We start from the raw sequence: 14,969 nt of genomic DNA, 5'->3' as shown, positions 1-14,969 counted from the left end.
ATGCTGTACATCTCTATGACTCTATAAGGGTGGGCCTTAGATGGATAAAGAACAATGTCTAATGTATGTACCTCAGGAACTTAGTGAAACGACACCAGAACCTCTGTTTAGCACATGAGAGCAAATTGACGAGATTTGAATTGAGTCAGGATATGTATACATGATTTAACGTGTGTACAAGGAATGAGAGTTATCTTCAACTAATGATTTGGAGACCCCGGTGTTGGACTGGGGTGTACAAAGTTAAAAATCACACAACACCGGGTTATAGTTCAACAGGTTTATTTGGAAGCACTAGCTTTCAGAGCACTGCTCCTTCATCAACCAGCTGATGAAGGAGCAGCGCTCTGAAAGCTAGTGCTTCCAAATAAACCTTTTGGACTATAACCTGGTGTTGTATAATCTTCAACTAAGGTTGGTTTTCCCATGTACATTTGTATAAGAGACTGTGACCTGTAACAGAGTCTCATGCTGACGTGTCAAATCACACCATTACACAATAAATAAGCACCCTTTTCTCATGCAGTGTAAATTTTGATTCCATCTGAAATCTGGTATTCTTGCATCTGTCCTAATGAGTGCAAGATGAAAAGTTGTGTATGTTTCTTTTTCAGCAATAGCCAAGATTTGAACTATCAACTGACTGTTTTAGCCTCTCAAATTGTACAACACTACCATAATATAAATTACCTCATCTTACCATGAACAATCCTTGAGTTTCTTTTACACTAACCTTCCCTCCTCAATATTGTCGTCATTCAGGCAGATACTATATTCATAGCTTTAAAGCAAATAAACAAACAAAAAGCAGCCACAATTTTCTCTTTTTTTCCCCCTTTCTCCTCTACTGCGTTATGCATTTCAAGATTTGACAGGAAATATGGCTACTAAGTCTTAGAGATTCCAGAAACGTCATTTAATTTGAATCCTACTACCCCTGCCATCTTGACACACCAATGGATGCCATGGAACACAACATAGAAATCCATTAACTATAACAGCCCAACTTCATTTTTAGCTGAACAGGATCACTGTCCATTTAATCTTCATTTCCCGGACAGCATTTTATTATTGCTTTTCGGTTGGCCATCAATTTCATTCTCCCCTCTTCAATAAACTGGAGGACTTACCTACACATTCTATAATCCGGATTTCAATTACAGGAAGGTGAACCATCATATCTTCCAGAATACAGAGATCACCGACTAAAGTTCTGGAAAAGAATTGAAACACTTCATTTGTCAAAAAGGTTCAAATAGTGTAAATGTTGCAAGTTTATTTCCAGCACCTTGAGACAATGAGTTCGAACATTGAAAGGTACTAATGTTTTTAAAGTTGAAAGGTTACCCACTTTTCGTAGAAATCTTAACGGAGGTAGAAAATGCCCACTTCTACTGCCTTTATTTAAAATCCATTACTGTATAGAAATGAAACCAATTTTTTATCCTTCACATTGTAGCGAGCGGAGTCAGCCAAAGTAATGACTGAACAATTCTTTTGAGCACACCTCTAGGGGCAAGGATTTGGGAGAGGGAGAGACGAGATGAAGAATGAAGCTGATCATGAACGGAGGTGCTTCATGCTTGGAAAATAATTACAAGGGGAATGGAAAGGGAACAGGAAATACAATAATAAACAAACATTTATCTGGAATAGCCCAGGTCAAAGTAACAGCAACAGCACACAAGCACTGGTGATGATTACCAGTATAACATTCAAAACATTATTGTAAATATAATTGCAACAGGTTTGAAATACAAAGACATTCATGTTATAGGTGGGATTCTCGGGTGCTCTTGTTTACTATAGTCAGTTTAAAAAAAAACAAATTTGACAGGTAAATATTATCTTACTCTGTATTTTTTGATACTTACTCATCAACTGTGATTTCGTTCAACTTTTTTAAATTATCTCTATCACCACCAAACACGTGAATTAGTTTTGGCATGTAGTTATCATCTGATGCATCTACAGAGATGAATAGCTTTCTACGAAAAATAAGATGTATTCAATTAATTATAGCAAAATAATCCCTTGGTACTTTATCCATGTACCAGCTGTTCAGGATAATTGAATTTCACAAGTGTATATTTTGTAATTAACCTCATCTGCATATTCAAATAGGGCCTAATTTGATTACATGAACAGTATCTGATAAAGTAATTTGAGTTTTTTGGTTTCCTTTCCTTGTTAAAGTCTTTTCATGATATACATTTTCACCACCTCCGAAAGAAACTGAGGAGAACAGCTTGAATAAGGATTTGTACACTCCTTCCTCTTCATTTAATGATAGGAGAATCGAAGGTAGGGCTGAGGTGAACAAAAGGATTATCACTTTATTTACCATTTGCTCTCACTTGTGGTGGAATGCAATGGAGCAAGACTTCACGCTGTCATGGATTCCCTCCATCAATAGAAAATCCCTTTCAACATAGAGTGAAGAGAGTGTATAAGAATCAAGTGGGATGAGGAAAGAGTGGGAGAGAGAAGTGTTTGCAAGAGTGAGTAAACAGCACAGGAAGAAAATGAGAGGATCAAAGGTTCTGTATAATAGATTAAAACAAAATTGGAGCATGTAGAGTCAACAGGCAAATTAGCAAAATGGTTGACTGGATAACCACAAGATAACTGCAACAGACCAGTGAGCCTGACCTCGGTGGTGGGCAAGTTTTTGGAGGGAATCCTGAGGGACAGGATGCACGTATATTTGGAAAGGCAAGGACTGATTCGGGATAGTCAGCATAGCTTTGAGAGTGGGAAATCATGTCTCACAAACTTGATTGAGTTTTGTGAAGAAGTAACAAAAAAGATTGATGAGGGCAGAGCAGTAGATGTGATCTATATGGACTTCAGTAAGGCATTCGACAAGGTTTCCCCATGGGAGACTGATTAGCAAGCTTAGATCTCATGGAATACAGGGAGAATTAGCCATTTGGATACAGAAGTGGCTCAAAGGTAGAAGACAGAGGGTGGTCGTGGAGGGTTGTTTTTCAGACTGGAGGCCTGTGACCAGTGGTATGCCACAAGGATCGGTGCTGCACCATCTACTTTTTGTCATTTACATAAATGATTTGGATGCAAGCATAAGAAGTACAGTTAGTAAGTTTGCAGATGACACCAAAATTGGAGGTGTAGTGGACAGCGAAGAGGGTTACCTCAGATTACAATAGGATCTGGACCAGATGGGCCATTGGGCTGAGAAGTGGCAGATGGAGTTTAATTCAGATAAATGCGAGATGCTGCATTTTGGGAAAGAAAATCTTAGCAGGACTTATACACTTAACGGTAAGGTCCTAGGGAGTGTTGCTGAACAAAGAGACCTTGGAGTGCAGGTTCATAGCTCCTTGAAAGCGGAGTCGCAGGGAAATAGGATAGTGAAAAAGGTGTTTGGTATACTTCCCTTTATTGGTCAATGTATTGAGTACAGGGGTTGGGAGGTCATGTTGCGGCTGTACAGGACATTGGTTCGGCCACTGTTGGCATATCGCGTGCAATTCTGGTCTCCTTCCTATCAGAAAGATGTTGTGAAACTTGAAAGGGGTCAGAAAAGATTTACAAGGAAGTTGCCAGGGTTGGAGGATCTGAGCTACAGGGAGAGGCTGAACAGGCTGTTTTCCCTGGAACGTCGGAGGCTGAGGGGTGACCTTATAGAGGTTTACAAAATTATGAGGGGCATGGATAGGATAAATAGACAAAGTCTTTTCCCTCGGGTCAGAAAATCCAGAACTAGAGGGCATAGATTTAGGGTGAGAGGGGAAGGATATAAAAGAGACGTAAGGGGCAACTTTTTCACGCAGAGGGTGGTATGTGTACGAAATGAGCTGCCAGAGGATGTGGTGGAGGCTGGTACAATTGCAACATTTAAGAGGCATTTGGATGGGTATATGAATAGGAAGGGTTTGGAGGGATATGGGCCGGGTGCTGGCAGGTGGGACTAGATTAGGTTGGGATATCTGGTTGGCATGGACGGGTTGGACAGAAGGGTCTGATTCTATGCTGTACATCTCTATGATTCTATAACAGAAAGCGAGGCAAGTAGTAGCTATTTATAGTCGCAAAAGTGATGAAGTTTGGTCCCACAAGGTTCTGTGCTGGGACCAGAGTTATTTGCTTTAATATTAACAATTTACAATTTAGAATCAAGAACAGGGAGAGCATAAAATATACAAATCACTAAGTTGTGACATAAGAGAAAAGGCCATTAATGAAAACCAAATAAAGCACGAAGGTTTATTTAAAGATGGATATAACTGAAAAGAACACAGAACACGGTGGCACAGTGGGGGCGGCACGGTGGCACAGTGGTTAGCACTGCTGCCTCACAGCACCAGAGACCCGGGTTCAATTCCCGACTCAGGCGACTGACTGTGTGGAGTTTGCACGTTCTCCCCGTGTCTGCGTGGGTTTCCTCCGGGTGCTCCGGTTTCCTCCCACAGTCCAAAGATGTGCAGGTGAGGTGAATTGGCTATGCTAAATTGCCCATAGTGTTAGGTAAGGGGTTAATGTAGGGGTATGGGTGGGTTGCGCTTCGGCGGGTCGGTGTGGACTTGTTGGGCCGAAGGGCCTGTTTCCACACTGTAAGTCTAATCAAAAAAAAACACAGAATAATACAGCACAGAACAGGCCCTTCAGCCCATGATGTTGTGCCGAACATTTGTCCTAACTTAAGCATCTATCCATGTACGTATCCAATTGTCGCTTAAAGGTCACCAATGATTCTGACAAAAGTAGACACATTATGGCAAACCTTTAATGAACTTTGGTTAGACTACACCTTTGTGCAAAGTATTTATTATAATATTATAATGAAAATAGATGTGTGAAAGATTTACAAGGTTAATCAGGAAAGCAACAGCAAGCCCATTCTCTTTCCTCTTGAAAAGAGAAGGTATGGATGGCCTATCAGAGGTATTTAAAATTTAGAAAGGTTTTCATCGAGTAGATACAGAGAAAACACTTCCTATTTTCATGTATGTGTGCATACGTGAGGGATAGCAAGATAAAGGACCATTAATACAAGATGGTCTTAAAGAAATCAAACAGGCATCTCAACAAAAAATAATTGCCTAGAGAATGGAACTGTACCACAGGGAATAGCTGATGTACAGTATAGCATACATTTATAGAATGAAAATTAGGTAAGGGGAGAAGGGAGGAGAAAGTTACAAATGAGGAAGATGAGAAAAGTTTTGAGTACAGCATAAACAAGATCATGTACAGATCAGACCTAAAGACCTGATTTATTGCTGTGAATAAAAAGAAACAACAAAAGAAAAGTTATGAAAAAAGGGGAAAAGAAAGGAGAATACATAAAAGTTTTCTCTAAGCTCATTTCAGAATAGCATCTCAAGAGACTTGGGAAGACCAAACTTGCCCTTCCTCCCAACTTGGGTGCAGTGCAAGCATAATTGCAAACAGAAACTAATTAAAACAATGTTTGATCTCTTGAAAATATATTCATACGAATTAGAACTTAGCTCTAACCTTATTCTCTGGAATATACACTTCAGTCATAAGCTAGAGAGTTGTAATGAATCTAAGATTCAAGCCCTCTTTTCCTCAAGCTACAAATTAGCCCTAAATTTAGAGCATTTAAAGCATTTTCTTTTCACTTTCATGAAGTAGGCATTGCAGGCAAAGCCACCATTTGTTGTCCATCCCCAATTGCTCTGGAATGAAATGGCTTGCTAGGCCATGAGAGAAAACAATCAAGAATTAACGACATTACTTTAGGTCTGCAGTCAGATGTACATCCAACTGGGTAAAGATAACATATTTCCTTCCTTAAAGGATATTAGTAAAGTGGATGGAATTTTACAGCCATAAATGATACTTTCACAATTACCATCACGGAGACTAGCTTTTAATTGCAGATGCAGAGAAGTACGTTGACAATCAATTTAAGATTATTAACTGGGCTCATCAGTGTGGTGCATTTGCATGTACTGGAAGCTACATATCAGGACTCTATTCTTGGCAGTCGGAGAGACACAATGTACAGGCACTGCATCTGTTTCAACTCAACAAAATAGATGACTGCTATTTGCTAGTTCATTCCTCGGGGAAATGCCTTGACCAGAGTCGACCTGCCTGATTTAAATTGCAAATAAAGTCTGGCAATTAACTGACAGTTTACGAAGTGATAATTTCTCTATTCTCATACCTTGACCAGTGTCCATTTGCCAACCAATCAGCATTCTCATGCAGAATAATTGCTGTTTTCCCCCTTAGATTGACATTTGTATGAATTGGCCTGATGACAGCAACATGAAAAGCTTTGACAAAACGCGTCTTTTCTCAAACCTTCAAAATTCACGATTTATTAGTTGAACTTAAATTCCACCAGCTATCTTGATGCGTTTTGAACCAATGCCACCAGAATATTAGGAGAGGCCTCTAGGCTACTTGTCCAGCGACTTTACCATAATGCTACCATCTTCCCAGAAGATTAAGTAGAAAGTAAAAATCTTACTTTATTATTGTGCCTTTCTTCATATATAATCGAAGCCAGTGATGGCCCTGATTCCCCTCACTCTCCCAGAAAGTATCATTGTCTCCATCAGTCAAACACCACACATTGGCTTCATCCTGTTAAAAATAAAATTGATGGATGCAAAAATCATCTTCTGGAAATAAGAATGTTCCATCAAAACATTTCAAAACTCTTCAGTTATCTATTGGCTCAAACAACACTGCTTTCAATGCAAGAAAACAGACTGATTTTTAAAGTTGATTCATATTTAAAAACAGTTCTGTATCACTTTTTCACATTTCAGTGAATGCAAATCACAGACAAGCTACACTGTGTGTAATGCTTAAACAGTAGAGTCATAGAAATGTATTGCATGGAAACAGACCTTTCGGTCCAATTTGTCCATGCTGACCAGATAGCCTAAATTAATCTAGGAGTAAAAAGTGAGGTCTGCAGATGCTGGAGATCAGAGCTGAAAATGTGTTGCTGGTTAAAGCACAGCAGGTCAGGCAGTATCCAAGGAACAGGAAATTCGACGTTTCGGGCCAGAGCCCTTCATCAGGAATGAGGAGAGTGTACCAGGCAGGCTAAGATAAAAAGTAGGGAGGAGGGACTTGGGGGAGGGGCGATGGAGATGTGATAGGTGGAAGGAGGTCAAGGTGAGGGTGATAGGCTGGAATGGGGTGGGGGCGGAGAGGTCAGAAAGAAGATTGCAGGTTAGGAGGGCGGTGCTGAGTTCGAGGGAACCGACTGGAACAAGGTGGGGGGAGGGGAAATGAGGAAACTGGAGAAATCTGAATTCATCCCTTGTGGTTGGAGGGTTCCCAGGCGGAAGATGAGGCGCTCTTCCTCCAACCGTCGTGTTGTTATGTTCTGCCGATGGAGGAGTCCAAGGACCTGCATGTCCTCGGTGGAGTGGGAGGGAGAGTTAAAGTGTTGAGCCACGGGGTGGTTGGGTTGGTTGGGCCAGGCATCCCAGAGGTGTTCCCTGAAGCGTTCCGCAAGTAGGCGGCCTGTCTCCCCAATATAGAGGAGGCCACATCGGGTGCAGCAGATGCAATAGATGATGTGTGTGGAGGTGCAGGTGAATTTGCAGCGGATATGGAAGGATCCCTTGGGGCCTTGGAGAGAAGTAAAGGAGGAGGTGTGGGCGCAAGTTTTACATTTCCTGCGGTTGCAAGGGAAGGTGCCGGGAGGGAGGTTGGGTTGGTGGGGGGTGTGGACCTGACGAGGGAGTCACGAAGGGAGTGGTCTTTGCGGAACGCTGATAGGGGAGGGGAGGGAAATATATCCCTGGTGGTGGGGTCCGTTTGGAGGTGGCGGAAATGACGGCGGATGATACGCTGTATGCGGAGGTTGGTGGGGTGGTAGGTGAGAACCAGTGGGGTTCTGTCTTTGTGGCGGTTGGAAGGGCGGGGCTCAAGGGCGGAGGAGCGGGAAGTGGAGGAGATGCGGTGGAGGGCATAGTCGATGACGTCTGGGTCCTTGAAGAAGGAGGCCATCTGGGCTGTACGGTATTGGAACTGGTCCTCCTGGGAGCAGATGCGGCAGACACGAAGGAATTGGGAATATGGGATGGCGTTTTTACAGGGGGCAGGGTAGGAGGAGGTGTAGTCCAGGTAGCTGTGGGAGTCAGTCGGTTTATAGTAGATGTCTGTGTTGAGTCGGTCACCCGAGATAGAAATGGAAAGGTCTAGGAATGGGAGGGAGGAGATTGAGAGAGTCCAGGTGAATTTGAGGTCGGGGTGGAAGGTGTTGGTAAAGTTGATGAACTGTTCAACCTCCTCTTGGGAGCACGAGGCAGCGCCGATACAGTCATCGATGTAGTGGAGGAAAAGGTGGGGGGTGGTGCCAGTGTAGTTGCGGAAGATGGACTTTTCCACATATCCTACGAAGAGACAGGCATAGCTGGGGCCCATGCGGGTGCCCATGGCAACTCCTTTAGTTTGGAATCCCATTTTGCCAGCACTTGGCCCACATCTCTTTAAACCCTTCCTATTCATGGACCCATCCAGATGCCTTTTAAATGCTGTAATTGCACCAGTCGTCACCACTTCCTCTGGCAGGTAATTCCATACACGCCTCACCCTCTGCATTAAAATGCTGGCCCTTAGATCCCTTCTAAATTTCTCCCCTCTCACCCGAAGCCTATGTCTGCTAGTTCTGGACTCCCCCACCCCAGGCAAAAGACTTTGTTTATTTACCCAATCCATGTCCCTCATGATTTTATAAACCTCTATAAAGTCACCCTGCAGCCTCCGAAGCTCCAGGGAAAGCAGCCCCAGCTCAAATCCTGGCAACATCTTTATAAATCTTTTCTGAACCCACTCAAGCTTCACAACGTCCTTCTGATTGGAGGGAGACCAGAATTGCACACAGTATTCCAAAAGTGGCCTAAACAATGTCCTATACAGCTACAAATGACCTCCCAACTTCTATACTCAATGCACTGACCAATAACGGAAAGCATACACTTTTGTGGCAAAAGGCTTCTTCAACAGGAAGAATTTTGAGTAACGGTTACCGAGAAAGATGAAGCATCAATGCTGTCCACTAGATGTTTGACACTGCCCAAGATTTCATCTTCTTTTCCTATGCGATCATAGAAGTAATGCACCAAATCCTCGTCACACTCAAATGTCCAAGTGGGAGGAACATACCTGTATCCAGTAATACACAATTAGAACATCAGGATAATCACATTTTATACTAAAAACATTTCTGATCAAAATGAGCTCCCAATCTCAACAAAGCAGTTATAGGTGCGCAGCAAAAGGATTGCACCCATTTACTGCAAAAAGAAAAAATACTGAAAATGATGTGACACAATAAGCTGCCCCTGTGAGTCTTCCAAGGAGAACAGCAAAGTCATGGAATAAAAAATGAGGTCTGCAGATGCTGGAGATCACAGCTGAAAATGTGTTGCTGGTTAAAGCACAGCAGGTTAGGCAGCATCTCAGGAATAGGGAATTCCATTCCTGATGAAGGGCTTATGCTCGAAACGTCGAATTCCCTATTCCTGAGATGCTGCCTAACCTGCTGTGCTTTAACCAGCAACACATTTTCAGCAAAGTCATGGAAGCCAACCCACTCTTCTGGTCGGAGACAGTATCATGACAATAGCAGGGATTTGAGAAAAAGAGAAAAACAAAAATATCACAGGCATACTTTACTAAACAAAAGAATCTTGGATTTTCTATGGCCATCGATTATTTGCCTTCCAATCCAAAACAATAACATGTGGAACCTTTCTGCAGGACATCTGCTAGCCAGCTCATTTTGTGAAAAGAAATAATGTGGCAACTGATTATGTCACAAGTAGCCTTGTGTGCAATTAAATTAATTAATGTGCTACCAAGGAAATTTAATTTTCACTTTGTAAATTTGCATTGTTTTGAAATCAGGCTGTTAGTTCATAATGTGGTACTTTGTCATCTTTTTCACAAGTCATCTAAACTATTAAAAAGGTGTGTCACAACAGTCAGAATAGGGAGATCCTTTCTTCCCTGTAGGCAGCATCCTGGTCAATCCTCATTCAACCACAATGCAACAAAATAACAAGCCAAATTTTTAAAAAAATACTCAAGGGGACACAAATAAACTGAAAATCTATGTTGTTACCTCAGCCTTTCCATTGCAGCATCATCTCTGTCTGCGACCTTGGGTTTTGCACCCAAATAGAATGAATATTGTGCATCAACCACCTGTTCCCATCTAAAGCAGAAAATAAAAATCTCTATTCAGAATAAAACTTTAAATAGTTGTGATAACATAAAAGAAATCTTTGCACCATATATTAGAAGACAGATTTAAAACAACATGAGTGCATGTATTAGGTGGAAATTTGTTTTTAAAAAACAACAAATTTTCACATTCATTATTGCCATTACATCTAATTGTGTTGTTAAAAAAATTGGTAAAAAAAAACAAATATTTCTGCAAAGTGAATAAGTTCTGAACTTTAGATTAGATTAGACTTAGATTAGACTTACAGTGTGGAAACAGGCCCTTCGGCCCAACAAGTCCACACCGACCCGCCGAAGCGCAACCCACCCATACCCCTACATATACCCCTTACCTAACACTACGGGCAATTTAGCACGGCCAATTCACCTGACCCGCACATCTTTGGACTGTGGGAGGAAACCGGAGCACCCGGAGGAAACCCACGCAGACACGGGGAGAACGTGCAAACTCCACACAGTCAGTCGCCTGAGGCAGGAATTGAACCCAGGTCCCTGGCGCTGTGAGGCAGCAGTGCTAACCACTGTGCCACCGTGCTGCCCTCTTCATGGATATCATTTAAATAAGCAGCACAAAGAAATAAAACTGGAGATTTCAGTACAACACAGTGAAAATACACTGAATATGTTTACAAAATTATGAGGGGCATGGATAGGATAAATAGGCAGTCTTTTCCCTGGGGTCAGGGAGTACAGAACTAGAGGGCATAGGTTTAGGGTGAGAGGGGAAAGATATAAAAGAGACCTAAGGGACAACTTTTTCATGCAGAGGGTGGTACATGTATGGAATGAGCTGCCAGAGGGGGTGGTGGAGGATGGTACAATTGCAACATTTAAGAGGCATTTGGATGGGTATATGAATAGGATGGGTTTGGAGGGATATGGGCCGGGTGCTGGCAGGTGGGACTAGATTGGGTTGGGATATCTGGTCAGCATGGACAGGTTGGACCAAAGGGTCTGTTTCCTTGCTGTACATCTCTACGACTCTATATTGGATTTGCCAAAGAGAGAAGCAGAGTACAACAGCATAGCTGCAAAGTTGAACAGCATACATTCAAACAACAATTTGCAGTTACATAGCACCTTTAACCTAGCAAAAACATCCCAAAGGCACTTAACACTTACCACCTCTAACTTTGCAATGGAAATTGCTTAATCTTTTAATTTCACAATATGAGCTTGCATTTGAACAAGAAATAGTCTAATAACTAATTTGAATGCAAACATGCAAATTAGGAGCAAGAGTAGACCATTCAGCAACTTCAGCTGCCTTACCATTTGATAATGAGCCCTCAAAAAATTGAATCATTTTACAGACTGAAGGCTAGGATAGAGCTAATCTTAATCAAATCACTAAGCACTAAACAAAACATTTATTACCTGGGATAGCAGATAAGCCACGAAGTCTCCAAGGCTCACAAGGATTTCTTACGGGACATTTAAAGATGCTCTGCCTTAATGGGATTTGTACATGAAATAATTTCAAAGCAAATGTCAGAGAAGCTCGGCAGTAAACACGTGTCCTTCTATGACCAGATTCCAGGGTTTTAATTGGTCAGCAGATGTATTAACATGGCCTGCAACTGACTGACAACAAATGGCTGAATTCTTATTACAACTACCACTCAGATTGGTCATTAGACTCTGATGAGTTTACATTAAAAATGATGTATAAGCTATTGTTCTTTAAATTTTTATTCGCCAGTTGGATCATAGTTTTGCAGTACGCTTGTAAAAACCAATAGGAGTTCCTCAGCCAATACACACAGAAGGATGTTCTAAAGTCTGACTGCAACTTGAAATAAAGGTTTTTGTTAAACTAAATATTAAATATTTGCTAAAGAACCAAACAAGTCTTTAAAGCCTTCAATGTAGTGGTGTATTAAAGAACCTTTTGGGGCTTGGTGTCACCAAACTGACCTACTTTTGCACATTTTGGACTGAATCAAGCAAGTCAATTTCAAACAGGGTTTCCAAAAAGGTGGGCAAATGAAGTTATCATTTGTTATCAATTTATCAAAGAAACATAATTCACACACCAATTGTTTACCAAGATCATGTTGTTCATGTAAACTGCACCTCCCCCAACCTGTTGAAGGAGCTCATTAACTTCTATGTCACTGAATTTAAGATCAACCATTCAGCTGCTGGGTGAATTCCTTGTGGCCTGTGGACCATCGATCCAGTCCTCCTTCAAGGATCTCCCTTCCCCCACTCTTACAATAACTCACCAATTTCTCTTACCTCCTCTGCTCATGCCCCTAAGCTTATCTTGACCTTACTACTCAACTGAAGTGCTGTCATCCCCACCCGAAGATAACTTTCTCATCTGACTTCACTTCTGATTTCCACACTAGATAGTGCCACAATAGAACACGATCTTTACAGCGCTATCCCAACCCCTTTCAAATCTTTCAACTAAAACGCAAAGAAAAAATATTCTAGCCCCCTCAATCTTTGCAAACTTGTACTTTGCAAGTGTAGAGGGATTGAGGACTGTTTAAGAAGCATTGGTGGTTTCCATCAGGAAAAAAGGGAGTATCATCAGAGATAGTGAGCAGCAATTTATTTGGTAGCAAAGTATCAATTGATCATTGTTGCCTTCTGCAAACTGAGAAAGAAAATGAGCAAAACCCCTGTCATTAATGCACATTTAAAACATTTCCTACCCAAAGAAGGAGATGTCACAGAATTAAGTCATATTGATCAGATGAATTGAATTATAGGGTTGTACAGCTAAGAAATCCGACAACGCATTAACTCTACACTGACTCTCTTGACAAGCCACCCTGTTAGTTCCACTCCCTGCTTGGTCCTTATATTCCAGTGCTTTTTCTTCTACAAGTACTTATCCAAATTCCCTTCAGAAGGTTACTACTGAATCTGTTCCATTGTTCTATCAAGACAATGCATTCCAAATCCTGACTGCTTGCAGCGTAGTAAAGTATTTCATGTTGCCTCTGGATCTTTTGCCAATCGGAATGTGCTCCCTTTTGTCAAACCTTCAGCCACTGTACCAGTTTTTTTTATTATCCTAGAACAGGGTTTTTAAGCAGTAAGACTGTGCCAACATTGTGTTTTTGAGCAAAGTGTGTTGTATTTGTTTTTAGGTAATTTCTGGATGTGTAGATTATTAAATGGCAGAAATGCCTTTTGGTAGGGTGATGTGCTCTTCCTATCTGATGTGGGAGATCAGGAATAATCTGAATGTTCCTGGAGACTATGTCTTCAGGAAGTATGTTTGGTTGCGAATCCTATCGGATGACATGGGTCAGCTGCAGCAGCAGTTAAAGGCAATGAGGAGTTTACCAGAGCAAGGGAGTGAGATGGATAGCTGTTTCAGGAAGGCGAAGACACCGTAGATAGTCAGATAGATGGTTGACCATTAGGAATGGTAGGAGAGGTAGCCAGGTAGACAGAATGACAGAAGAGAAAAGGCTGAGACTGGTACAGTAAATAAGGGCAGCAAGTCTAATAGTCAAGGCAGATAAGAACATGGCATAGAACAAGATAAAATTGATAAATTAAACTGCATTTACTTTAATCAAGAGGCCTGATCAGTAGGGCAGAGGAACTCAGGGCATGTTTGGGAATTTGGGACTGGGTTATCAGAGCTATTACAGAAACACAATTCAGAGATTGACAGCTTAATGTTCCAGGGTATGGATGCTATAGGAAATTTAGAAAGGGAGGAAAGCAAGGAGTGGGAGTGACATTTTTAGTTAGGGATAACATTTTGGCTGTGATCTCTTGTGAGATCATTAAGTGAAGTTATATTGAGTTGAACTGATAAATAAAAAAGGGATAATCACCCTGTATTGCAAGCACCCCAAAAGTCAGTGAGAAATTGAGAAAGAAATGTGTAAGGAGATCCCAGATATTTGTAAGAAAAATGGTAGGAGATTTTAATTTTCCAAGTATACAGTATTACTGTCATAGTGTTAAGGGCTTGAATGGAGAAAATTTTTTTTAAGTGTGTACAAGAAAACTTTCTTATTCAAATTGTGGGAGAAGGCAATACTTGATACCTGATCTTCTGTTGGAAAATAAGGCATGGCAAGTGACTGAGGTGTCAGTGGGGGAGCACTTTACTGCGAGTGATTATAATTCTATTAGTTTTAAAATGGCTATGAAAAAGGATAGAACTGATGAAAAAATTAAAGTTCTAAACTGGAGTAAGGCCAATTTTGATCAATTGGGGGAGGCTATTTGCAGGTAAAGGAACGGTTGGGAAGTGGGGATTGAGAGAATGGGAATTCAGAGACTGTATTTTCTAGTCAGTGTGAAAGGCAAGGCTAGTAGGTGTATGGAAAGCTGGATGATTAGAGAAATTGAGGCTCCGGTCAAGAAAAAAGGAGGAATATGTCAGGTGTCAACAGCTGATATTGAGTGAATCCTTAGGGGAGCAGATGTACAGTAGGAGTATACTTAAGAGGGAAATCAGGAGGGCAAAAAGGGGACATGAGATAGCTTTGGCAAATATAGCTAAGGAGAATCCAAAGAAATTATACGAATACATTAACGGCAAAAGAGTAGCTATGGAGAGAATAAAGCCCCTTAAAACTCAACATGGCCGTCTATGTGTGGAAACACAGGAGATGAGTGAAATACTAAACAAATATCGTGTGTCTATGAACACGGACATGGAAGCTAGGGTACTGGGGAAATAAATAGTAATGTCTTGAAAAGAGTTCATACGACAGAAGAGAAGGTGCTAGAGGTCTTAAAATGCATAAAAGGAGATAAATATCTGG

General features: G+C 41.3%; 1 protein-coding gene across 1 annotated transcript in view; it reads right to left on the bottom strand.

Moving 5' to 3' along the window:
• The window catches only part of hectd3 (HECT domain containing 3), a 69,209-nt gene that overhangs the window by 47,844 nt on the left and 6,396 nt on the right, over nucleotides 1-14,969 (bottom strand). The window contains exons 4-8 of the mRNA XM_060830521.1: nucleotides 10,094-10,186; nucleotides 8,997-9,132; nucleotides 6,473-6,588; nucleotides 1,875-1,988; nucleotides 1,131-1,213 (exon numbers count right to left, since the gene is read on the bottom strand). Coding sequence (XP_060686504.1) covers nucleotides 1,131-1,213; nucleotides 1,875-1,988; nucleotides 6,473-6,588; nucleotides 8,997-9,132; nucleotides 10,094-10,186 — 542 coding nt within the window. The remainder of the gene's footprint in view (nucleotides 1-1,130; nucleotides 1,214-1,874; nucleotides 1,989-6,472; nucleotides 6,589-8,996; nucleotides 9,133-10,093; nucleotides 10,187-14,969) is intronic.

This window comes from Hemiscyllium ocellatum, chromosome 9, assembly GCF_020745735.1.
Source record: "Hemiscyllium ocellatum isolate sHemOce1 chromosome 9, sHemOce1.pat.X.cur, whole genome shotgun sequence".
Lineage (NCBI taxonomy): Eukaryota > Metazoa > Chordata > Chondrichthyes > Orectolobiformes > Hemiscylliidae > Hemiscyllium > Hemiscyllium ocellatum.
This window is presented reverse-complemented; position numbering and strand designations above follow the sequence as displayed.